Source organism: Triturus cristatus, chromosome 6 (genome assembly GCF_964204655.1).
Source record: "Triturus cristatus chromosome 6, aTriCri1.1, whole genome shotgun sequence".
In the NCBI taxonomy this organism is placed as follows: domain Eukaryota; kingdom Metazoa; phylum Chordata; class Amphibia; order Caudata; family Salamandridae; genus Triturus; species Triturus cristatus.
The window spans coordinates 1,543,628,323-1,543,655,247 of record NC_140589.1 but is presented as its reverse complement, the minus strand read 5'-3'; the positions used below and the strand labels follow the sequence as shown (position 1 = coordinate 1,543,655,247).

The window sequence follows — 26,925 nt, the reverse complement described above, 5'->3', positions numbered from 1 at the left end:
TAGTTCCGTGCTATGATTAGCACGGAACCCTGCCTGATTGGTCTCCAGCAGGTTGTTACTCTCTAGATGGCCCGATAATAGAGCTAACACGTGCTGCTCAATCACCTTAGCAAGGAAAGGCAGCTGGGAGATGGGCCGGAAGTTTTTCAGACATTTTGTGTCTGCTCCAGGTTTCTTCAGCAAGGGGATCAAGCGGGCCTCTTTAAAAGCTAAAGGGATCTGTCCTGTATGAAGAGAGGTATTCAATAGATGCAGAACCTCTTCCTCTATTCCTGGCATTGCCATCTTGAATATGTCAGGAGGGCATGGATCCACCAAGGAACCTGATTTAACTCGGCCTATAATTTTAAGTAATTCCTGTTTGGAAATAGGGGACAACTCAGCTAATGGTGGAATGTTTAGCGGGGCAATAAGGTCCGGTATCCGCGGACATTCGAGGGGTGCGGTTTCCGCAATTTCGTCCAAGATATCAGATATCTTCTTTACGAAGAAATCCTGGAACCTCTGACAGTCCTCCTGGGTGAACTCGGGACTTTGCTCCTTGTTCACCCTGAGCTCCGCCAGGACCCGAAAAATTTCTTTTTGCGGATTTCTTGCCGTAGTTATTCTTTCCTCAAAGAAAGCAGCCTTCCTTGATTGTATGGCTAGTTTGTACTGGGCTAAGGATGAAACATATTCTTGTTTGGAGATGGCGTCGTATTTTTTACGCCATGCCCGTTCTTTCTTCCTCACCCCGCGTTTCATCTCCCTAAGAGAATCATTATACCAAGGCGCCCCGGCTCCTCTCGCCACCTTCTTCATCCTGCGAAGAGGTGCCACCACATCAATGGCACTTCCCAGTTTATGCTGGAGGTGTTCACATAGAGCATCAACGTTGGTATCCTGCTCTTTGGCTGAAGGGTGGTGTTCTAAGAGGTGGACCAATTTTTCCCCATCAAGGTTTCTCCATTTTCGGGCCGTTTTCCAGCCCTCCCCAGGTTTGGACAGGGGGCCCTTCAATAAAAGTCTACCCTTTATTAGAAAATGGTCAGACCAAGCACAGGGAAGAATTTCCGTGATACCCTGGGCTGGCATGGTGGTCCAGACTAAGTCGAGCACATGACCTTTCTCATGTGTCGGTCCCTTGACCTGTTGGGTAAGACCTAAAGAGGAGACCGCCTCCTCGATCTGTAATGCTTGTCCCTCTTTCGGTGATTTTTCCCAATGATAGTTGAAGTCCCCAACGATCACCATTTTATCATATCTTGTACACAGGTCCTGGACCAGTCTTACAAAGAGAGTGGGGAAGTCAGACGACGCCCAAGGTGGCCGATAAACCACCAAGAACACCACACAGACCGCTCCCCTCCTGAGCTTAACCCCCATAACCTCAGCTCCTCCAAGGGTTTCAGAGAGGAACCTATTGGCACGGAGGCATGACTGATATAAAAGGGCTACTCCTCCTCCTCTCTTGGCCCCCTCCCTGTTAAAATGAATAGCCAAGTAGTTATCTGGAAGGGCCGCCACTAAATCAGGCACTGAGCAATCCTCCAGCCATGTTTCGGTAAGCGCAAGGACATCTAACTCCCCGTCTTCCAAAAGTGTGAAGACCTCTAACCTATGGCTCTGCAAAGAGCGAGTATTCAATAGACCGTAGCTCATGGTATGTGCGTTGGGAGTGCGATGTCGCCCTCTGACACTCCTAGGTGAAATTAGCAGACCCTCGCAACCCAGCCGATGTATGGTAGCCGGCTCCAGATGGGACTTACCCGAGTTAAGCTGTAATAGGTCGCCCCTTGCGTAAACCACAATCTTGCCAGGGGTTCTGGCCCCGGGTCCCGGATGGTCACGGACGGGCACAGACGGGCTAGTCTTTGGCGTGTCTTCGGCGTGCCGAGGAAGTGCCCGCTGCGCTCGTCCGCTGCGCTTCCGAGCAGTAAGCATAGTAAAGGGGAAGAGGCGGGGGGCGTGGCTAAAAAGGGGCGTGGCTCCGAGTCACGTGGGGGGTAACGATGACGATCCCCAGCAGTGCGCGAAGCAGGTAGGACAGTAATTGCGTCGCAAATCAAACAAACAGTGCATGATATAGAAAATCACTCCCTGCATAGACAGCGTGCCATCATTAATGATAATTCTTTAAAAAGTGGAAATCCTTCATTCATTCTGTTAATGCAACCAGCGTTCTCTATAACCAAATTCAAATCACTTTATTGAGAGGGCCTCTTTTTGTATGCAGACGGCAGTGCAATCCCTGCAAACCTTTCCAATGAAAGTGCAGATATCTAAACTCATAAATGCAATAGACATCAGTGAGCACTGGGCTTCTTTCTCCTCATGCAGCGGTTATTCTTTTCTGAAGAACTAGTCGGTAACATCTTAAGGATTTATGGGACACAGTGCAAGATATATTTTGAGGTCCCCTGTTTGGAGCAGTTTTGAATTTATTACCGTTTTCGGCTCATTCAAGCTCTTATGATGCCAAACGGTTTTGAATTACATGTTAAACCGTCAGAAGTGGGGGGGGGGGCACAAAAACAGCGAAAGCTCAAGTCGCTTAGTGTCCATCAGGCTAATATTATCAAAAGAAAGCCTGAGCAAGCATTTATAAGACCATCTCTTATTGAGTTTAGATATTGATTAATTGCCATTTCTTTTTGAGTTTAGATATTGATTTATTTCCATTTCTTTTTGAGTTTGGATCTAGCTTTTTAGGTGAGGCCTCTAGCACCAAAATGGCAAAATGACATGGAGGGCAGACATTTTTGACTTGCGATTTTGGGGTTACTGACCTATAAAGTTATCTCCAGTTTTTTTACTTCTCAAAACAATTGCATACATAGCTAGTTGTGGGGGTACAGAGGCGTGGTGCATGAATGTGTATTGACATACCCTATGCCCAATTCCCACTGTGTAATGACAAAGACTGTGCACCAAGACTCTAGAAGTTTACAACATGGAAAATCTGTTGCTTGCCCACTCAAGACAGAATTCAAGACAGGATTGTGGGCCCCTTCCCACCCTGGTTAAATCAGCCAAAAACCTTTTGTGTTTGACAATACCTTAAGCTTTGACACCCAGGTAAACTACCAGCACATGTTTTCTCATTATCATAATAATATTATAATAATGAACTGTTCAGTGGGGGTTGTTGGATTCTAGGGGAAGTAATAAGTCTCTGAGGGGCCTTGAGGTGAACGGCTGTAATTGAGCGTAGTCTTCACTGATCTTATCACAATGTGACATGCTTTGGAGCCAAGCTGTCTCTGTGGGAACTTTTCCACTTACCCAGTGCAATGCTAATTCACACTTTGCAAGAAGCAGTGCAATAGAAATGAATCTGCTGATCGATTTAGGGATATCATGAGTGTACCCGAGAAGCGCCACTAGAGGATCAGTTATCATGGTGACATCAGTCATGGCGTAGAGGGACGGAGAAAACAGAGGACCAGTAGTGGTCTATGTATGGGCACATCCAAGTTAGATGCACAAGTCGGTGCCTTGGACATGGCACTTGGGACAATTTGTAGAGTGTGTGGGGTCAAAAGAACAAGTTACATTAGGTAACGCTTTTTCTGGTGGATACAGTATCTGCCTGTGGATTCCTCACCTTTTGAATTACCCCTGCACCAGCATTCCACGGAAACCTTTTCTTTAGCTCTCCCACGTCGACGAGCCCATCCCAATAGCACGACTCCGCTCAGACTCCATGACGTCATCGGAGCCATAAGAAGGCCTCGTCAGCGTGTTGACATGCGTTCCACCCATTTTTTCCGTGCCTTTGAGGTGAACGGGTGAACCGGGAACATTTTGCAAACATACACAGTATAAAATATAAGCACCAATATACACAGGATATCTTTCAAGGAAGAAATGAGACTGAAAATACCAGACATATCATAGCAACAAGCTACAAATCATTTCAAAAGACAAAGAAATACCAGCCATGTTCAACTCAAAAATTATTTTTGTTATAGAATGGCAGACAGCGGGGAGGCGGAAGGATCAGTGAAGAATCCACAGGCAGAAGGTATCGGCGTCGAGAACCTCGGCATTGGCCAAGACGGAGTCATTGGCATGAAAGGTAGGAATGGAGCTTGGGCATAGTGTTTGGGGATGCCATAATTAAATGAAAGCGGACCCACGGGGCCAGATGGCGCACCGGATGGGTTAGCCGCCCTGGCAAACATGCCATACATCGCATTAAGGAAAGGCAACGGATCCGCACCTGGAGTCAGAAAAGGTAGATACAGAACCGCCTGACCTGAGAAAGATTGAAGTAGTGGAACAGGCTCTGTTTACGGCACTGGAGATGCCACATCCGGGATTGGACCGTCCATAGGTGCAGGCGACTCTCTTCTGGGTGTCGGAGAGTTCCTCGGTGTCAGCGAACCCCTTGGTATCAAAGTGCGCACAGGAGACACCTGTAGCAAAGGGGAAGAAGAGACATCATCCTTCCTATGGTGGCGTCGGACCGGATACACTGACTTCGACGACTTCGACGACTTCTCCTTTGAGGAACGATGTTTGGATTTGGGTTGTCTCTTTCTCTTGTGCTTCTTAGATGACCTCGAGGTGTGCTGAGTCGGCGACTTCGACCTCGACTTGGTCCTTTTTCGACCCCTCTTCTTCTTCACTCGGACCATGAACAACTTAACTTGCCTTTCCTTTAGAGCCTTCAGATTCATCCGACGGCACGAAGAACACTCTTCGACATCGTGGTCCGATGACAAACACCAAAGGCAGTCTTTATGGGGGTCTGTAACCAACATATGGCCCCCACATTATTTACAGGGTTTAAAGGCAGGCTTCTTCTGAGTAGCCATGATCAAAGAAACAGTTTCTGGACAACTGCAACAAAGTAATCTACAAAGAAATGCAGAGAACTAAAAAAAACGTACGCGTCGACAGAGCGGGAAAAAGTGGAACTGATGTCAAAACGCAGACGAGGTCTTCTGATGGTTTGGATGACGTCATACGGAGTCATGAGCGGAGTTGTGCTACTGTGACGTCCTCGTCGATGTGGAGAGCTAAAGAAAAAGTTTCTGTGGAATGCTGGTGCAGGGGTAATTCAAAAGGTGAGGAATCCACAGTCAGATGTATCAATCAAAATGTGCAGTATTCGTGGGAGTAATGTGAGCTTTTTGAAGGAACTTAAAGTGAAGGAGCTTACATTTGTGATTAATAGAGGCAAGCTTCGCTTGACAGCAGCAATAAGACCCATTTTGTCAGTCAGTGGGAGCCCCTAATCATAACCCCTGGCCTCCCTGACACATTTGGTGGAGTCAGGTTTCATTGATAGACATGTACGATATAATCTAGAAATATGTAGATCCCCATCAGTGTTAGGTATAATGTGTCAGTGGAGGAAAATCAACAGGGGCAAGAGAGTATGTGGGAATGCACAAGTGCAGCGTGTTAAGGAGGCATCGTAGAATTAAATGATCCATATGCGACTACGATGCAATAATGTACAATTGACAAGTTTCTCGCTTGTGAGAGGAAGCCAAGGGTTATAAGCTAGTGGTATGGCAGAAGAATACAAGAGGCCACCTCCCAAGACTCAACAACGCTTTCTCCTCACCAGCAAGTAGTGGATATGGTTTGAATATCTGCAACATCTAAGTAGATGACAGTGGAATGTCACCAAGTTGATCTCTCTCCGGTCGGAGATAAGGGACTCGGGTATCTGAATGATACCAACGGTATCTATATTGGAACTGGGCGTAGGGTATCATGAAAGTATCCCATCGGATGCAAGATTTGCCTCCAGCCCAAATAAGACGGAGTAGGAGATTATGCAGAGAAATAAAAGACTGTTATGGAGTGGAATTGGAATATTAAGAAAGAGCTACAGGAATCAGGGAAGGATAACCATTTTAATTATCGCAACCCGACCTGCCATAGATAAGGAATGTTTGATCCAACGCTCTAGTTGAGATGAAAGTTGATCAACGGCTGGGCCATAATTAAGCCAGAGCACTTGATCCATATCCTCATGTAGATGGATGGCGAGCTACTTGGTGAAGCCCAAAATCCAAGTTAAAGTGCAGTTCACCTTTACCGAGGTGGTACTGTCCATGAGTGGAAAAAGCTTGGATTTGGCCCAATTGATATGGAGACCCAAGAGGCCACCAAATCTAAGGATCTTGCGGTTAGAGAAGGAAGGATGACAGAGGGATGACAAACAAAGAACATTTCATCTGCATAAAGAGTAAGTAGATGGGCCATGTGAGAGCTGGAGGCCACGATGCATATGTTGTTATTGAAAATGGCGGACAAAGAGGTCCATTGCTATGATAAAGAGGCGAGGGGAAGGGGGCAACACTGTCTGGTGCCTTTGGTAACGGGGAAATGATCAGTCAGAGAACAATTCCCCTTGAGTCGTGCCACAGGGTTTCTGTATAAGTACATAATTAAGACGCGCCTAAGGAGTCTGTCACATGTACTAGCACCTCACTTGTTAATGGTTCCACCAGGAAGCTGCGTTTTCCATCAGTTATCCGCACCATCGCGTCTTCCGCTTGATAGTCGTCTTTCGTAGGTACGAGGCCAGAGGAGCGTGAGGTGTCTAAGTGAGCATAGTAGACCTGAAACTCCGCCAATATGCCCTTGTTGTTGTTAAACTGGTCCCACTAGGTGTATGAAGCTCAGTGATGTATCTACTGAGATAGTTTGGATGAAGAAGGCGGGCTAGAGTGTGACCAGGTCTCTTGCCCTTTCCGTAAAGTGTAGCTATGACATGTTTCCCCATTTATGCTGTTTCCCTATCTGCCAATTTCTGGAATTCAGTCATTTAAACAGAACGCTAATGAAGTTGGGGGAGCCATCCGGTAATAAAGCAGCTTGATCAATGTCCTGCAGTTCTGACTCGATTCGGGACATTTGTGAGCAAATATCCCTTAAGATGACCACATGTTTGGGCATACATATACCATGAATATATGCTTTGAAGGCCTCCCAGAGAACAACACAAGTCACCACTGTACCTTCATTTAAGGCAAAATATTCTACAATAGTATTGCGTATCTCCATGTGGAACACTTGATCATGTAGAGCAGCACTGTGAAATCGCCATGAGTGTGCCTGGTTGCACTCATGTCGTATATGCAGTTCCAGTACGACAGGGCAGTGATCGGATAGGGTACATGGAAGATGCCGCACATCTGCGGTCCAGAGAGAGGCATTGGTGGAGAATAGTCAATAATCAATCTGGGTCCACACATTGTTTGGTGTAGAGTAAAAGGTATATCCTGCAGCATCAGGGTGATGAGTGCGCCTGATATCCCTAAGCACATATGTGTCCACCATATGCCGGAGAGTCTCCTGAGTGAGAGGTTTGCTACTCGGCTGTGTTCTGGTGGAATCAAGTGCAGGCTTTAAAATAGTATTGAAGTCTCCACCTAGAATAATTAACTCGGCTTCCACACTGGCCAATAAAGCAGAGATGGAATGAAAGAACTCGGTGAGTTGGTATTTGGGGCATAAATATTTAGAAACGTCACAAGTTTGCCCACCAAGATACCAGCCAACAAAACATATGGACCTTCCCGATCCATGTGGCTGGTGAGGGGAGAGAAGGGTAAGCTCTTATGTAGAAGGATACAAACCCTATCTAGAATAGGAGCTGTAACAGGAGAAATATCTGTGTGTACCCCAGGAGGATCCAAACGTCGGTGAGGTCCGAGGCGGGCGATGTGTCTCCTGAACTAAAGCTATTTTAACCCGGTGTAGGGTGCTATAGAAAAGGGCTTGCTTACATTTATGGGGTTATTATTACCACGAATATTCCATGTGAGGAAGGGTATGTCGTCCACACTCTTTCCTTATTCAAGAGTTGACATTGAAGACATGATTCTAGGGAAAAATGCACTATGTCAATAAACTGCAAGCGGTAAATGTGATGTGGAATATAAAACCAAGAAAACCTCCCAAAAATGCTAACCCCACCCCACTTCCACAGTGAACGACGTATCAGCCAGCCAATCCCCAACATGAAGAAGGAACAACTAAGCAACCCCATAAAGCAAGTCGGTGTACACCACTGGGGGAGGCAACTCCTCGGTCGGTGTGGACCACACAGTCAGATTTTTCTGTAAGAGAATGCGGATCACAATGAAACTATAACAATGACATTGATCATAGGCATCAAGAATACAATTAGGATATCAACAGTGCCATTTCCACACAGCTAAAGCAGTAGAAGTGGTGAGTAGTTATGGGATGACCAGCCCTGAGGATTTACCGGCGGAGAGGCACCAATGATCAAAGAGGATCCCGCTCAACAGTGGATGAGGAGCCAGGGCGATCTGGAGTAGTGTTGAGACGTGGATCCTGTGGAGGTTTGCTGTTTACAAAAGTCTATCACCTCTGCCCGGGAATCAAAGAAACACGCCTTTCTGTTGACCTCAACCAGCAGTCTGGCAGGGTAGAGCATTGCCTATTTAAGTTGTCTCAGCAATTCCTAATATACGAATATTGTTTCTTCTGGACCTCACCTCCAATTCTTTGTTTCTGATGGCAACAATTTTCCAAAGATGTTCCAGCTTTTCCAGACATTTCTGCGTGGAATCCACACCATCCTCCAAACCAGAGATATGCTTCTTGGCTCCATCAAGCCTAGTAGTTTGTCTACCCATGCGATCAATGCGGCTGGTGAGGGCATCAAATCAGGCGTCGATAGAGCAGAACCCAGCTCAAAGTTCCGCCATGAGGTCTGCAGTCCCATCCATGGGTAGGAGTTCACCTCTCTGTCCACCGGCTCATCAGAGTGGATGCTCTGGTGGCGGGGAGTTTTGGATTGCTCAAAGATCAATTTACGATGCTGGTGGTCTCCATAACCCATCATTAAGAAAAGGATTAAGTGAGGAAAAGGGCTTTGATAGGCACGTCGGCACCCCCAGGTCTGAGTATGTGGCCCTCGCCAGTTAGGCTAGGACTCCGAGAACTTTGTGCTAGCGCAGCAAGGAATGATAGTCAGCAGTGTATACGATTAATAGTCAGAAGATATGAGCTGCTAAGCACTGGATCCCAAAGAAACAAAAGCCATCAGTGAGGAAGGATGAAGGCAGAGAGACAAATGGGAACAGTCACCAACTTGGAGCAATGAGGATGGTGACCAGTCAGTCATGTCCTGGGTGCCGCTCACATCAAGAGATAGAGACCACAAGACCACAGGTGCGAATATATATATCCTATACAAGTTCAAGAACAGGGGGGTCGATGAAGCCCAATAGGGGTAGGCGTTGGAGTGGCTGCAGCTGTAGATATGATATTGAGGAATGCAGCAAAAAGATACCAGCGCTGACACTCCGTATCCGCAATAATGTTGGAAAATGGAAAAGCAGCGCAGGCTTCACAGGGAGGCATCAGACACAACTAGGCCGCAGGTAGGCCTCAGGCAGGAAGACGGTAGTTGCCGATAATACAGCCAATGGTGCCACAGTGAGATAAGCAGATGAAGGGACCACAGACCGAATCGCACAGGTGAAGCAATTACTGAGAGCCCAGGGATTTCACACACTCACAGGGCATTTCTGGAAATAAGGTGCCGCGACGATCAAGGATGGTGCTGGCATCAATATAATATGTCCCCGGGCGAGTCAGTGCAGGGCCGGCAGCAGCTGGTGGTACGATCAGGAGCCCCATCTGCCCAGAGTCTGGTGATGCTGTGGACCAGAGGCCCCGGCAGGACTCAGTAGTCCCGGCCTCAGCCTCGCCTGCAGCCCCTGTCAACGCAGGGTCTCCGAGATATGCCGGTTGGCACGGGTCCCCCTTGCAGGTATCGGTCATGTGGCTTGCCAGGCAGCAACTGAAGCCAGAGCTTCACTAGCTAGCGGACATCTTGGTCGCTGCCACAGCCAAGTCCCTGCCCGACTTATCCTTAACATCCAGTCAGAGAGGGGGTTTGTTCCCTCCACTGGCTTCCAGTAAAAAAAGGATTCTTTTAAGGTTCTCTGCATAGTCTTATTAGCTCTGCATCCTAAAGACTTCAGCCAACTCAACTCACTGTTTCATCGGTATTCCCCAAGTAGGCTTCTCAGATCCTGTTTTCACAAGCAGGTGTTGGATCCCAGATTCTGAGGCCAGATGGGGTGATCGGTCCATCTCGGTGGCTGCTGCCAAACTGTGGAATACTCTATCCATTAACCCACAAATTAGAAGAGACGAGGGACTACACTGTCTCTGACTCCCTCAATCAGACTTAATCACACTTAACAGAGACAAAGGATAACAGAAAAAAGCAAATCTTGCAGTCAAGGATGCAAAAAGTGGGAAAATCAATAGATTTTATAATACTGCCCTCACACACCCGAGAGTGTCATGCTTCATCATTGGGCCGCATCATACACCAAGGTGCAGACCAACACCTTTGGTGGAGCGCAATTTTTTTAGAGTGAATGATGAAAAAAATGGTGGTGAGGGTAAAGTATAAAAGACAGAATAGTTAGAATAAACACAATTTTGTGCTATTCAAAAAGAAAGACAACAGATAGTCTCTCAAAGTCAAGGGACCAAGGAAAGCAGAAAGAAATTTAAAACTGTCTAGGGGTTGACTTTTGTACTTTATTCATGTCAACCTCTGGCAGGGTTAAAATGAAAAGTATGGGGTCTCTAGGGCAGGTAACGACCCTATAATCCCCCTGCTAAAACCAACATGTTTCTGCCAGCTATTCGTGTGCCCAGCCGGGTCACTCTGGCATTCGTCAGGGTGTTGGTCCCTATGTTGTACCCCTTGTCGAGTACTTATTACCTTGGGTGTTCGGGACAATATGCCCGTCTCGCTCTGTTTTAGGAAATTCCAAGAGGAGGAACATATCTATAGGAGGAAGAGGAAAACAGTGGATAGTCATTCCCTCTAAACTTCCTGTTAGAAAATGAAACATCATTCTATGTCCCACGCATCCATCATATGCGAGCCATGTTATCGCACTACAGCCCATTAACCAGCACACCCAGTGATCAGCTGTGGAAAACACTAGCACACAGACCCCCCCACACACACAAGTGTACGGTGGGTATACCGAGTCATTCTTTTATCTATGTGTCCTGGTAGTAATCAGAACCTCACTCACACGATATTGCTAAAACCATGCTCAATATAATACTACAAACTGTGTAATCCCCCAATTATTTGATCTCTCTCACCCCTTCTGTGTGTCCATCTCTACATGAAACGTAGACATACTCACAAGGGTTTACGAGAATTTTTCTAAACCCGGGGCTGCGGGGGCGGGTGCTCTTGTAGTCACACTCTGTATCAAACAGACTTTTGTCAGTATCTCCAAGCAAAAAGACTCATTTTACACCACAGAGACGCTTAATTCAAAATCGCTTCCTTTAGAAGGAAGAGATCGACTGCGTAATTCAGGTGCCTGCCACATCCTACTTTGTTTCGGGCGGTGGTCAAAAGAATGTAAAACCAACTCCCCAGTAATCGTAGTATTTGCGTTTTCTTCAACCCCACCCAGACTCTCCTTTAGTGTGGTCAAAGCCCTTAGCTGACTACAATTAGATCGTTACTTATACTCGCGCTTCCAAGAAACAATAAACGCTTACTATTCCAAAGAGGCACCCGTTCCTTTTTCCCTCCGTCAGTCCTCTGCCGATACCTCACGCTCCTCTCGTGTTCTATTTAAACACAGGGGAACCTTGTTTCCGTGTGGACGCTGTTAATCACGCCCCTTCTTTTCATTGGCCAATCCCATCGCTGTGTCCCTGACATAGAAAGAGGCCTTCTGTATGCTCTCTAGCCCGGTCCTTCTCAAGGCGGCCATCTTTGAGTTTCACCATGCAAAGTAGTTAACAAATGCAAAGTAGTTAGCAGCAGTGATAAACCCCAAGGTGTTTCTCATGGTTATGAAGGGGTAGCGGGGGAGGGTTTTTATACGCTCACATTTTATTCATATTCATGAATATTAAGCTTGTAATGTCCTCATCCTATGTAAAAAAACAGTGGATTCAGAGACTGAGATTTAATTTTCCTCTATATTCCCTTCAATGCAGTCATTACAGATCTTTTATTCCTTACATTATATCCGATCTTATTTTGTGATCCCATACAACTGGAACCAAGGAATTCCATCATTTAATCCTAAGGTATGGCTCCTCACCCTCTCAACCCATCTCTGTTCTCTTATTAATAGGAAGCTTGAAATGTCATTCACAGTCTGCGGGATAAAGGGTTTATCCAACACTATCCACCTAATGTCTTTCTCATCATGTTTTTGCTCTAAAAAGTGGGCAGTGAGTTTCGTATTGGATTTACCACACCGAATTGTGCTCATGTGTTCTAGAATTCGAACTTTTACTTTTCGTGTGGTCATGCCCACATATAATAGATTACATGGGCACCTCAGCATGTAAATGACATTTTCAGTGTTACATGTGGTGTGCTGTCTCAGTTCCCATGGACTCCTCAAGCCAACGTCAATATTTTTCCCATTGATTGACAAGGGGCAGGCTCTGCATGATCCACAGGCATAATGCCCCACAACCGGGGGCAAAAAGTGTACACCCATACCTAAGTTACTCATTTCTCTTGATGGTCTAGGACGAGTGTTTACGATGATATTCTTCAAACTGGCACTCTTCTTAAACGCAAATAAGGGGACGGGTTGGTTCAGTCCATTTGAATTAAGAATCTGCCACTTTTTATGGATGATTTTTTTGAGGTTGTTTGAAACTGTATTATATGTGGTCACGCAAATACTCCTGTCCGTGGTCTCTCTCTGATTAGTCTCCAAGAGAACCTCCCTGTTGCAATTCCGTGCTCTTTTTTGGGCCTTTTTAATTACACCCTCTGGGTAATCCCTACATCTTAACTTCTCACTCAGGAGATTTGCTTCCTTTTTGTACTCTTCCACATGCGAACAGTTCCTGCGGAGACGCAGGAACTGTCCATAAGGAAGATTCTCTCTCAGGGTCCGTGGGTGGAAGCTCAAAAATGATAGTAAGTTGTTCCTGTCTGTATCTTTGTGGAACACACTACTAATCAGGCCACCTCCCTCGGCTTTGATATTCAAGTCGAGAAAGGGGAGAGTATTGTTCGTAATTGATCCAGTGAAAAATAGGAAGGGATTTCTCAAATTAAGCCAAGTTAGGAAGTTCTCAGCCGAGGCCCTATCACCCCGCCAGATTATCAAAACATCATCTATATACCGATGCCAACCCCTTATGTTGTTAAAAAAAGGGTTGGTCGGTTGATAGATGACATCTTCCTCGAACTTTGAAACATACAGACACGCCACACTGGGGGCACAAGAGCTCCCCATAGATGTTCCGTGGGTCTGTAGGTAGAACGTGTCTTCAAACTTAAAGAAGTTCTGGGTTAGTACCATCTCTAGTAGGCAGAGAATAAAAGTCCTTGGTGTCTGGAAAGCCCAATCTTCCGAAAACAGTATGTTTTCAATCACCCTCAAGGTTTCTTGTTGGGGAATGTTGGTATATAGGGATTCTATATCCAACCCTATCAACAGATCTTTTTCTACATCAAACTCAAGATTTTTTATGAGGTTGAGTACTTCTCTAGTATCTTTCAAGTAGGCTGGCATCTTTTGAACAATTGGGCGCAGATAGAAGTCACAGAACTTGGACAAGGGTTCCAAAATTGAGTTAACCCCTGATACAATCGGTCTCCCCGGGGGCGGTCGCGTTGGTTTATGGACCTTAGGCAAGGTGTAAAAGTAAGGTACTGTTGGTTGATCCTTACTTAAAAATGCGGCCTCATTCTGGCTTATCCAATCATTAGATAGCGCTTCTTCCAAAGCGGATGCAATTTTAATCCTCAGATTTTCTGTAGGATCCCTCTCAAGTATGGTATAGTTTCTCCTGTCATTAAGGAGGAGGAGACATTGTGCGTTATAAGTATCCAAGTCCTGAATAATTATCGCTCCGCCCTTATCCGCTGGTTTTATCACTATTGATTTCTCATTCTTGAGTTCTTGTAGGGCCTCGTTTTCCATTTTGGAAAGATTGAAAAATGGTCGTCTCGCTCCTTCTGCGTCCAATCGATCTACCTCTCTCAAGACTGCTTGTTCAAATACCCCTACTTCAGGTGGCAACTGATTTAGAGTGGGGACAAAGGTTGACTTGTTTCTAAACCCTGTATCACCTCCACTATTAGTAGAATCTTTACCCTCGAAAAAGATTTTCAGTCGAATGTTTCGAAAGAAACCCGCTAGTTCACATTTAAGTTTGAAGTTATCGGGTTGGTTGGTGGGTACAAAACCCAATCCTTTCGCTAGTACTCTCTCCTGTGTTGGTGTAAGAGTTAGTTTGCTCAAATTCATGACCAGATCTATTCCCTGCTCGTGCTCGGTTCCCCTTCCCGGGCCATGCTGCGTGTGATCCTCTGATTCAAGTCGTCCCACTGCACCCTCTGTGTTCTCTGTGCTCTCTGTCTCCCCCTGCCTCTCCCCCTGCCTCTCTCTAAAAAAGGAGTGTATTCTTTCTGGAAAAATTGTGGGGGGCCCATCGGTGGGTACATCGGAGGCCATCCAAAGCCCATTTGCGGCCCCTGTTGGTATGGTCGCATATATCCTCTGGCCCAGCCTCTACCCCTATATCTCGGTCTATAGTCGCTGTCACTACTCTCGCTCCCTGAGCTGGAGTGATCTGTGGCCGGACGAGTCTGATTCTTTTGTTTCGTTAGAGTTTCTTTGTTCTTAATGTATTCATCGTTAATATAGGGGTAGACCTTCTCCCTTGAGAATTTCTTCAGGTCTTTTTGAAGTTTCTGGACTTTGGAATTAACCAAGTAGTCTTTATACTCATTGACTACTCTATTCGTCTCCTCTAGTTTCTTTTTGAACACAGAGATTTGAATCGATGTTGTCAATCAATGGGAAAAATATTGACGTTGGCTTGAGGAGTCCATGGGAACTGAGACAGCACACCACATGTAACACTGAAAATGTCATTTACATGCTGAGGTGCCCATGTAATCTATTATATGTGGGCATGACCACACGAAAAGTAAAAGTTCGAATTCTAGAACACATGAGCACAATTCGGTGTGGTAAATCCAATACGAAACTCACTGCCCACTTTTTAGAGCAAAAACATGATGAGAAAGACATTAGGTGGATAGTGTTGGATAAACCCTTTATCCCGCAGACTGTGAATGACATTTCAAGCTTCCTATTAATAAGAGAACAGAGATGGGTTGAGAGGGTGAGGAGCCATACCTTAGGATTAAATGATGGAATTCCTTGGTTCCAGTTGTATGGGATCACAAAATAAGATCGGATATAATGTAAGGAATAAAAGATCTGTAATGACTGCATTGAAGGGAATATAGAGGAAAATTAAATCTCAGTCTCTGAATCCACTGTTTTTTTACATAGGATGAGGACATTACAAGCTTAATATTCATGAATATGAATAAAATGTGAGCGTATAAAAACCCTCCCCCGCTACCCCTTCATAACCATGAGAAACACCTTGGGGTTTATCACTGCTGCTAACTACTTTGCATTTGTTAACTACTTTGCATGGTGAAACTCAAAGATGGCCGCCTTGAGAAGGACCGGGCTAGAGAGCATACAGAAGGCCTCTTTCTATGTCAGGGACACAGCGATGGGATTGGCCAATGAAGAGAAGGGGCGTGATTAACAGCGTCCACACGGAAACAAGGTTCCCCTGTGTTTAAATAGAACACGAGAGGAGCGTGAGGTATCGGCAGAGGACTGACGGAGGGAAAAAGGAACGGGTGCCTCTTTGGAATAGTAAGCGTTTATTGTTTCTTGGAAGCGCGAGTATAAGTAACGATCTAATTGTAGTCAGCTAAGGGCTTTGACCACACTAAAGGAGAGTCTGGGTGGGGTTGAAGAAAACGCAAATACTACGATTACTGGGGAGTTGGTTTTACATTCTTTTGACCACCGCCCGAAACAAAGTAGGATGTGGCAGGCACCTGAATTACGCAGTCGATCTCTTCCTTCTAAAGGAAGCGATTTTGAATTAAGCGTCTCTGTGGTGTAAAATGAGTCTTTTTGCTTGGAGATACTGACAAAAGTCTGTTTGATACAGAGTGTGACTACAAGAGCACCCGCCCCCGCAGCCCCGGGTTTAGAAAAATTCTCGTAAACCCTTGTGAGTATGTCTACGTTTCATGTAGAGATGGACACACAGAAGGGGTGAGAGAGATCAAATAATTGGGGGATTACACAGTTTGTAGTATTATATTGAGCATGGTTTTAGCAATATCGTGTGAGTGAGGTTCTGATTACTACCAGGACACATAGATAAAAGAATGACTCGGTATACCCACCGTACACTTGTGTGTGTGGGGGGGTCTGTGTGCTAGTGTTTTCCACAGCTGATCACTGGGTGTGCTGGTTAATGGGCTGTAGTGCGATAACATGGCTCGCATATGATGGATGCGTGGGACATAGAATGATGTTTCATTTTCTAACAGGAAGTTTAGAGGGAATGACTATCCACTGTTTTCCTCTTCCTCCTATAGATATGTTCCTCCTCTTGGAATTTCCTAAAACAGAGCGAGACGGGCATATTGTCCCGAACACCCAAGGTAATAAGTACTCGACAAGGGGTACAACATAGGGACCAACACCCTGACGAATGCCAGAGTGACCCGGCTGGGCACACAAATAGCTGGCAGAAACATGTTGGTTTTAGCAGGGGGATTATAGGGTCGTTACCTGCCCTAGAGACCCCATACTTTTCATTTTAACCCTGCCAGAGGTTGACATGAATAAAGTACAAAAGTCAACCCCTAGACAGTTTTAAATTTCTTTCTGCTTTCCTTGGTCCCTTGACTTTGAGAGACTATCTGTTGTCTTTCTTTTTGAATAGCACAAAATTGTGTTTATTCTAACTATTCTGTCTTTTATACTTTACCCTCACCACCATTTTTTTCATCATTCACTCTAAAAAAATTGCGCTCCACCAAAGGTGTTGGTCTGCACCTTGGTGTATGATGCGGCCCAATGATGAAGCATGACACTCTCGGGTGTGTGAGGGCAGTATTATAAAATCTATTGATTTTCCCACTTTTTGAATACTCTATCCACCCACATCTCAGAAACTGACTCTTTTGTCACATTAAAAAAACTGCTAAAAATATGGCTCTTGTCTCTCCATCTCCTTCAGGAATTGGGACTTCTCTGATTGTTGTTTGGTATTGGGTTCTTACCGCTAGCGCTTTGACACCTCTGAGTATAGTGTGCTCTATATGTTCCAATACAATACAATAGAACTGAATATTTAACCAGAGCCTTCCCGTTTGTTGTTGGTGTTTACCATGATTCACAAGATACTATTACTTCGCAGACACTAGAAGTATAGCATATCAAAAGTGCATTTTTGTCCTGCGTGGTTCTCACTCAATAGGACCTGATGGCATCTTAAGTGGGAATCAGTCTTTGGAATAAACAGTATAACCAATATAACATTGCATAGAACATATAAGCCCTGATTATGAGGTAGAAGGTAATGGACGAGGTATTTAAAACATCCGGTAAACACTCATGCCTGAGGGTCCAGTATTTACTAAATTTGGAAAATACCTCTTATTCTGAGCTTTACTCTACACTATGAGGAATTAAACACAACATCAGCGCTTTCTGTGCTAAATTTCATATGTATCTGAATTTACTGCACATATTATCCCCCCTAAATGTCAACAGATTTGACACCTTGAACTTTTTCAGGGGAAAATTGCCAAACGGTGCAGTAATTAACATATCTTTCAGAATTCCAATCCCTGCACAAACTCCTGTTTGCACAAGGAGCTGAATTCACTCCATCTCATAATCGTGGCTACGCCATTCAATAATTCTTTGACTTGGATTTGAGTACACATTCTTAAAGTACTTTTTTCGAAATAGTAACATGCTTTGAGAATATTTGCCTATTAGATATGTATGGCTCTCACAGAGAGGCACTATTATAAACACCAGATTCTAAATCTGATTATTCAGTGCTATGACATGGCAATAGTGCTACCTTAGGATGGAATTCCAAACTGTTCTGACAGCGCCACCTCTCTACTCTCTTTGAGAGGAGACAGCACAGCTTGGGAGGCAAGTGAAGTGCTTGGGGTGGGTGGCAGGTGGCCAGGTACTTTATTTTTACTTTGGGAGGGAAACCCAGGCTATCTATTGCTCCCCCATTACTCACCTGCCCTTGCATAGCAGTTGAAAACAGGGCCGGATTACTTTTGGGACATACATAACTTATCATTATAGATGGGTAATAAGTGAAAAAGGTGGATGTTTTTCACCTAAGAGTTCTGATTAACATCATAGAAAATTGTCGCTCAAAACCCTCAGTGAGAAAATCCCCATTATATTGTTACCCATCCATGATTCTTATTGTTTTTTTTTTTTAATGTCAGCTGTGTTGTTCTATGTATATAATATCTGCAACAGTATTTCTCATCACAAATTTGCTCTTTGTACTTACCTGGCTGGTTATTTTCCACACTGAGATCTTTTTCAGGAAGGGCTGGGGTAGTCGTCGAAGGATTCTCAGGCTTTGGTGTTTCAGGTGCTACAAAAAAGGTTGAAACAGTGATTATCTATCCACTCACAAAGCTATATATATAGTACATTGCTGGATTATCTAAGATACTTTTAAACATCTAAATATCGCTCCACTGAAAGCGACAACTGGAGCGCCATTATGGGGTTGAGGTGGGACTAGCTGTTGCCAGAAATCCAGAGATGCAGAACCAAGTAAGCACTCCTAAAGTATCAACTGTTTGTGTTTAGGGTGTGCTGGAAGGAATATTTATTGTGAAAGCCTAGCGTCAGCTCAAATTGGGGAATGAATGCTACAATCAATACAAATTCCACATGGAAATATTGGCAAGACTTCCAATATGTGTTAATAGCTGATGCCATGACATGTTGCAGTTAAATAGAATGAAATCCATTTTTACATTAGAAAGGATTGGTCCTTGCAATATTGTGATCTTCCAAGCTCAGCCCCACCATCTTAATTGAAGCAGGTATCTACTGGCACCTTTGATTCAGTGGTTGGAGCTTTGTATTTCTATCTAAGCTCATGATAGTCACTTCTCCTTATGACTGGATAGTAGATATGAGAATGTTGTGCTTCTGCCATTCATTCTGACAGATCAATTACTTGAACATAGTTGAATTCCAAATGAATGGAATCATCATGTCTGAAGAGGAGCAAGTCTTTAGGACATAGTATGTATAAAGGATGACTGTGGTGTAAAAACGGCTGATCGACATTAAACTTTTTAAAAAAAATATTTTTATTAGCATTTTGTTAAAAGGTTTTGGCATACAGTTGTCGCTCATTACTGGTACACATATAGTTTCTTACAAGAGGGGTATCACAGAATCCAGTACATTCATTAAACCCTCGATGTATCAGGTGCATCTTCAGATGGGGGTACTACAAGCGGTGTTCCCATCAATTAACATTGTACTTTCCAAACATTGCAGAGTCTATCTTTAGAATAACTGTCCCCAATCCCGTATAGCTGCATGAAATGGTATGGTTGTATTCTCCACTGGGGATATCCATGCCTATGTATGTGTTGCCGTGCCATCTTAACATCATACATGCATAAATCTTATCAAACAAGGGGTGAAAACAAAAAGCAAAGTTTCAATCTGCTTGCCAATGTCCAGTGCGGCTCTATCCCTGAATAGGACTACATACGTGTCATAAAACCAGCCGAGAGGGGGTGGGGGGAGGATACATAGGAACTCAAATGAGACTAGCAAGGGGGGGGGGGGCCCAAGTGAGGGAGGGGAAGGAACACCAAAAACTCAACCACCGCAGGGCTTTTGCGTGCATCTATTCACGCCTCGTTCGTAGTCCCAGCCAACACCCATTTTCTTTCCCCAGTGTACAGGGGGGGGCACAAGAACCCCCGGTCGTGTAACCCATCGCACTCCAGCATGACCAATTCACTACTTTATGTTAAGCTGTGAGGGGGGATTCCCCTTTTCCCTCAGTGCTATCTGGGATGCTCGGATGGTCCCAACCATGCAAAACATCCCTCCATTGTTCCGCTATGGGGAGCTGGTGCACCCACCTCAGTTCCTCTCTACGCAGTGCTCTCTCTTCTGCTCCGGCCCAGTTGATCACTTCCCTCCGCTACACGATTACCTGTGGCCCCATGGCTGCTTTCCATGGGATTGCTATATGCCTTCTAGCCAGTGCAAGCGCCAGATCAATGACCCTCTTGCCCACCTTGCATTTAGGAGGTCTAGGGAAGAGCCCAAGAAAGCAAATTTATTGCAGTGTGATTTAGCGCTCGCCCCAATGTGTTATTAAGTTGGAAGAGAACTGCACGCAAAAATATCTGTGTGATCCCACACTCCCAAGTCATATGTAGGAAGTCTACATCTTCCAAGGGGCATCATGGACATCTTCGCGGTTCACCCCCAAAGGCAACAAAGATCCTATGTGGTGTCAGGTAAGTCATGGGTACATAGTTAAACTGAACGTACTTCAGTCGTCTGTTTTTTTTAAAAATATATTTTTTATTATACTTTCCATAGCGCACATTTTATATTCCAAATACATTTTGTTTTCCCACAAGAATATCATACACATAGTTGGAAGTTATTCAACAAATCATATCATTATTATAATTAGTGATCCAAGAATCCTTCTACCCTCTACCCTATCCCGTCCCTCCACCGTGCTAAAGGCTCCCAAATTCTTAAGCCTTGTGCTCTCCCTGCTCTTCCCTTCCTAGCATATATAGGTTTTTCCAAATTAAATGTAGAAATTTAATTCGCCATCCATGTTTGCATGGACGGGGGGGTCTTATCAAGCCATGCCCTAGCTAAGATCAATCTATACACAGCCATAGTCATGAACAGAAACTCTTTGTCTAAATTGCTGTTGTTCTCTATATGTCCAGTTCCCAGCAAAATCCACGAGGGGGTTAAAGATATCTGTAACCCTAATGCCTGAGCCAAGAAGCTCTCAATGTCCCTAATTAGTGTGTATAGTTGAGGGCAGGTAGCAAACATATGAATTATATCTGCATCAGTTGAGCTACAGCGAGGGCAGCTAATCCCATTCGTGCCCCCCCATTTAGCAATTTTGGCTGGCGTATGGTACAGTGAGTACAGTGTTTTATAGTGTTGGGATTGCAGTGGAGCCGAACACAGTATAGTACAGCCCAAATCCAGCGACTCCTGAAAATCATCAAGTTCTCCTTGGAGTTTCTCCACCCATTTATGTTTATGCTTATCCAAATCATCCACTTTAGTTTTAACTAATAACGCATATGCTGATCTAATCGTATGTACGCCACCAGTAGTTAAAGTCTCCAGAAAGTCATTAATTTTTTACCCTACTGAACCGCCCTGTCTATTAACCAGAAAACTCCTAACCTGTAGGTATTTAAAGAAGTCCCTATTGCTTAAATCAAAGGTATTTACAAGTGCGCTAAACTGTACTATTCCCCTTGAATCTCTTAAGTCCCCAATTTGCTTAATTCCCTTTTGATCCCATGCAGCCATAACTGAATCTGAAAAATTCTCAGAGGGAAAAGACTTATTGCTGTATAATTTGATATATCTGTTGAATCTGCCCAACCCCATCTTTTTCAAAAAAGCATTCCATACTTTAATAGCCGCGGCTAAAGTCTTAAACTGTTTACTTCTAAGTCGCCCAAAATCAGTATATTGTAATAGACAATTTTCTGTCTCCTGACCTAACAAGATTGCATAAACATCTGTAGATGAGGAGGTAGTTTTCTGTAGGATTCCCCCTCCTCCAATTAGACCCTGCATGTATTGAAGGGCGGTTGCCAAATAATATAATCTGAAATCAGGGGCTCCCCATTCTCCTCTTTCTCTAGGTAGAGACATAAATCTATAAGCTCTGCGCGTTTTTCCATGTGCCCATATGAACCTATTTAAGATACCCTCCAGTGTGTTAAACCATTTAGAATCAAAAAATAGTGGTATTGCTCTAAATAGATAGAGAAATGTTGGCAAGATCGTCATTTTCACCACGTTGGTAATGCCTACTAAAGAAAGATGTAAATTATTAACTCTATCTAAGTCTATTTTTACTTTGGCCAAAATAGGGGTCATATTAACCTCAATGATAGCATCCAGGTCAGCTACTATTACTATGCCTAAATACGTAGCTGACGTAACCACCCTGGGGTCAGTACAAACGGCATGTTTGTTCTTAACTATCAAGGTCTTAAATTTATTCAAACTATAACCCGAAAACTGCCCGAACATAGTAGCTTCACGACCTCTATTATAGCCAAATCAGGGTCGGGGGTTAGTATAGCCACGTCGTCGGCATACGCCAGAATTTTAACTGTTCTACCGTTCAAAACCTTTGGAGGGATCCCACCATTTCTCTCTAATCGTCGTAATAGGGGTTCAAGAAATAACGCAAAAAGGAGGGGGGATGAGGGACAACCCTGTCTTGTCCCCCTAAAAATTTTAACTACATCGGAGTGCCCTCTGTTCACTCTAATTCTAGCTGTAGGTCCTTTGTATAGAGCTTGGATAGCTGTTATGTAGCCTTCCCCTATACCACACCATCTCAAAACTGCCCAGAGATATTCCCAGGCGACCCTATCGAAAGCTTTTTCGGCATCTAAAAACAGTGCTGCAATAGGGTCGCCCAGGGTTCCTGCGGCATCAAACATTGTGATAACTGTCCTTATATGTTGGGTGGTTCCCTTGCCTGGATTGAAGCCATGTTGTGACGGGCTTACAAGCTGCTCTATATTCCCTTCAAGCCTTGTCGCAAGGATTTTCGAGTAGATTTTAACGTCAGAGTTCATAAGGGTGATAGGTCTATATGAGGCAGGGAGTATCGGGGATTTCCCTTTTTTTGGGATATCTATAATATCTGCCCCCCCCCCAGGACTCCGGAGGAGAGCCTCCCCGTTGCGTATGTAGCATTATGTAAAACATCTCGGCGAGCAAGATATTTTGAAACAATTTATAAAATTCCACCGGGATTTGGTCTGGCCCAGCAGCTTTCCCCGAGGGGAGACTCTCCAGCGCACCTCTAATCTCATCCAGCTGAAAGGGGGCGTCTAACAACTCTCTATCAACTGACAATAAGACAGGAGCCAAAATGTCGCTAAGGTACCTGCCTAGATCGATTGGGTCCCTCATATCTTCCGAAGAATAAAGCTTAGTGTAAAACTTGTGGAAAACTTCTCTAATAAGATCTGAATCAGTGCTAAGATTTCCCCGAGGATCTTGAATCTCCTTAATATCAGCCATTGCTGTTCGCTGTCTGGTTCTAACAGCAAGAATATGCCCGACTCTCTCGCTTAGCTCGTAGGTCTCCTGTTTATGTGCAAGATACTTCTCAGCGGCTTTCAAGATGATACCCTCCATAGCATCTCCTTTAAGAGTAACCAATCTAAGTATATAAGGGTCGAGTGGGATTCCCTGCGTTATAGCTATAGCCAAATTTTCTTCTGCTGTAAGTAACTTAAGCCTTATATCTTCCAGGTGCCTTCTTTCCCTTTTTCGTCTTGCCAATACTAAACTCATCGTTTCCCCTCGAACCCCAGCTTTAAAACAATCCCAAACTGCGCCGGGGGATGCCGTACCTCTATTATCTTCCCAAAAATTTATTATCCAGCCTTCCATATGTCTCCGATAAGCCTCATCTTTTAATAAAATACGCTCGAAAGTCCACTGGGTTTTCCTGACATTTATCTGAGTGGTATTTAGCGTTAAAACAAGCGGACTGTGGTCAGAAATAATCCTGGGTTGTTTCCCTATTTTCGAGTGAGGGATTAGAGAGTTGGAGATTAAAAAATAATCCAACCTGACCAATACTTTGTGTGGTACGGAAAAGAAGGTACTGCCGTCTATGAAGGGATGAGACTTCATCCACGGATCCCCAAGGGAATTATGTTGAACCATAGCAGTAAGGGCTCTATGTGACTTTTTCTTTCTCCCTAAGTACCTCCCCCCAGGTTCTGCAAAGGAGCTTCTTGGGTCATGAATATTAAAATCCCCACAGCAAATAATCGGTTCCGGCCACTGCGGCAATTCCATGTCCATAAATTGCCAGACATCAGGATCATCTTCCGTGGATCCATATATAGTAACTAATGTAAACCGTGTCCCCTTAAAACATAAATCCACTATGACCCACCTACCCCAGTGATCCTCCTTCTTCCTATACACCACTAGATCACTACATCTCCCTAAAATTGCTACCCCCCTAGTTCTAGTAGTTTGCTTACTTGCCGCTAATACATCGAATCCCAGTTGTTTCAAAAGGTATAACTGTAATGCTTCAATATGCGTCTCCTGGAGGCATACCAGGTCTAATTGTAAAGATCTCAGCAAGCCTGCTACCTTCGCTCTTTTCCTAGGATCATTGAGACCACATACATTAATTGAGGCGATTTTGCAGGGCATTAAGGGGTATCAAAGAGTTCTTACTCAAAGTCAGCCAAACAGTAGTTAACATAGAGTTACAAAAGCCTATACTCCTTTGAGATTGTCTACACCAACTAAATTGGATGTGCCATATCCCACACAAAACAAGAAATAAAGAAAAAATGTGCTTTAACAAAACCAAAAAGTACCAAAGTTTTAACCCGTGTGGTGGAACCCCCCTCCCACACCCTTCCAACACCCACCCCTCTCCACCCACCCCTCCCCACTCCCCCCCTGTACAGGCAAATAGGTCCGCAGGACCTATGTGTGGCCGGTCCGGGCTGCGACAGTCGCACCCCTCTCCCATCCCCTATCCCCTTACGGACCCTGTTTTTTCAAGTCATCCATATACTGCTGAGCTTTAATCTCTGAGAAAAACATCCTGGCTCTTCCTCTGGTAACCACTTTCAGTTTAGCAGGGAACAATAAGTAGGCCTCTGACCCTAGCCCCTGGAGTTTTGAGATCAGCTGCCTCAGTCTCCACCTCCGTTCGACTGTCACATGGCAAAAATCTGGCCTGGCGAAGAAGGAGGTACCATCAAATGATCTCTTAGTATCAGGCCTAGCTTTCTCAATTATTTCTTGCCTTAACAGAAAATTCCCTAAATATACTAAAATGGCTTGTGGGAAAGCCGCGTTACCTCCACTGTCAGCCCCCTGCACTTTTTTAAGTGTAAAAGGAAATCTATGCACTCTCTGGACTTCCCTGTCCCACTGCCACTGAGACTTCGGGAATGCCCCTTTGAGTAAGTTAATCAAATAGCGTCTTATGTCCTGCCCTTCCGCTCCCTCAGCCACACCCAAAATTCTGATGTTATTACGCCTTTGACGATTTTCAAAATCCTCCATTTTCCATTGGAGGTCCTCTGCCATTTTTTCTTGAGCCGATTTAAAGTTTTGCCAATTGCTGTGATCATCTTCAAGCTTGCTTGTACGTTCTTCCACCTCAGTGACTCTTCCCACCAAGTCCTCGTATAGTTTATTTGTCTTTCTTAATGAGGATTGTATTTTTTTAGCATCCTGTCTTGCCTTCCGACTCACAGCTCTAGCCTCTGCTTGCATCTGTTTCAATGTATTAAACAGGATGTCAAAAGAAGCAGATTGTTTCGGTGACCCAGTGATGTCTTCAACCTGATACATCTGGGAAGTGCCCGAGTAGTCCCAGAGCAGCCCCTTTTCAGTACCTCCCAATACCCCAGTCTGTGGGTTGCTTAACTTTGGCTTTGACTGCCTCTTCCGCAGAGTCGAATCTTTACCTGTGCCTGTGCCTGTACCCCGCCCCCCAGAGGAGCTGGAGTCTGAAAGCGATGCTTCATCGTCGTCATCTTCGTCCTCTGAGAGCTCCTCGCTTGGGTGTGCTGAGTCCGAATCTTCATTGAGAGAAAAAAATTCTCTCCTTCACCCGAGCCCACCTCGCCCTTTTCAATCACCTCCTCCTCCTCTCTGGGGTCAGGTAGTTTCTGTTTCTTTGTCTCTTATTATCAGGCTAGCGGAGCTTCCCCAAGTAGCCAGGGTTTTTCTAGGGGGGGTTTTGGAGGCCTCGGAGGCTAGCAATTCTGCTTCAACATGTCTGTATCCTTATTGCCCGCATTTCCCCTCTCACCTGGAATTAGCCCTGGCTGAGCCTGACCCTGACCGTGCTCAGTGCATAGCGGTGGAAAACCTGTGGGGGAGGCCAAGCCCAATTCGATCTGCAGTCTCTCCCGCTCGTGTTCTCCTGCGGACCGCTGTGCCTGCTGCTGTTGTTGTTGCCTAGCAGCAGGAGCGTCCGCAATTGACGTGCCTCCAGCGTCCTCGAGGACGCTTCCTGGGTCGCTGGATCTGGATCTATCGCTGCCGCCTTCGTTTGGCGAGCGATCGCCTGTTACTCTTTGGCGAGCGGAAAATACTTCTGTCAAGGTAAGCTGCCTGAGGGGGGTCTCTCTGGGTTTGGGTTTAGCTTTGTCACCTCTGTCAGTTCTTTCAGCCTTCTCAGCATGTCTCGGCGGCGGCTTGTTCCTTACTTCGCTGAAGCTGCCTGATTGACTGCCCATCTCCGTAGCTCCGACTGTAGCATTCCTTTCCTCCCCTCGCGTCTCAATCGTCTTTTTGTTTAACTGCGATGCCACTTTCCGAATCGCCCCTGGCTCCTTAGCGTTCAGTACTGTTTCTACAATTAGATCCTTTGAAGGGTGTTTACTGAGTTCTGTTTGCTCCTTCGCCTTTTCCTTTCCTTTCGGCTTGTCATTTTTAGCGGGACGAGGCGGCATTCTGCGCGACTGTATGTACCGTATATAGTCAATAGTCCTGCTAAATCTTCCCCAGCTTTCCTTAAGCTGGCCCAGCTCTGCCAATATATAATGTTTAAACTCCGCAATGAGTGAAGACATCAGTGGATGACCATGCAAATCTGGTTACCATAACCATATCAGAGTCCACAGGGGAGCAATAGACAGCAATGGCCAGCAAACTGTCAATTTCATCTCAGATGGGAGAGAGGTCATCAGCGACCGCTCAGCACAGCTCACTCGCTGCCATCTTGCCCTCGAGAGTCGTCTGTTGC

General features: G+C 45.0%; 1 protein-coding gene across 1 annotated transcript in view; it reads right to left on the bottom strand.

The window, feature by feature from the left end:
- The window catches only part of LOC146821647 (uncharacterized), a 1,582,729-nt gene that overhangs the window by 680,725 nt on the left and 875,079 nt on the right, over positions 1-26,925 (bottom strand). Inside the window, exon 21 of the mRNA XM_085609888.1 lies at positions 18,406-18,492. Coding sequence (XP_085466014.1) covers positions 18,406-18,492 — 87 coding nt within the window. The remainder of the gene's footprint in view (positions 1-18,405; positions 18,493-26,925) is intronic.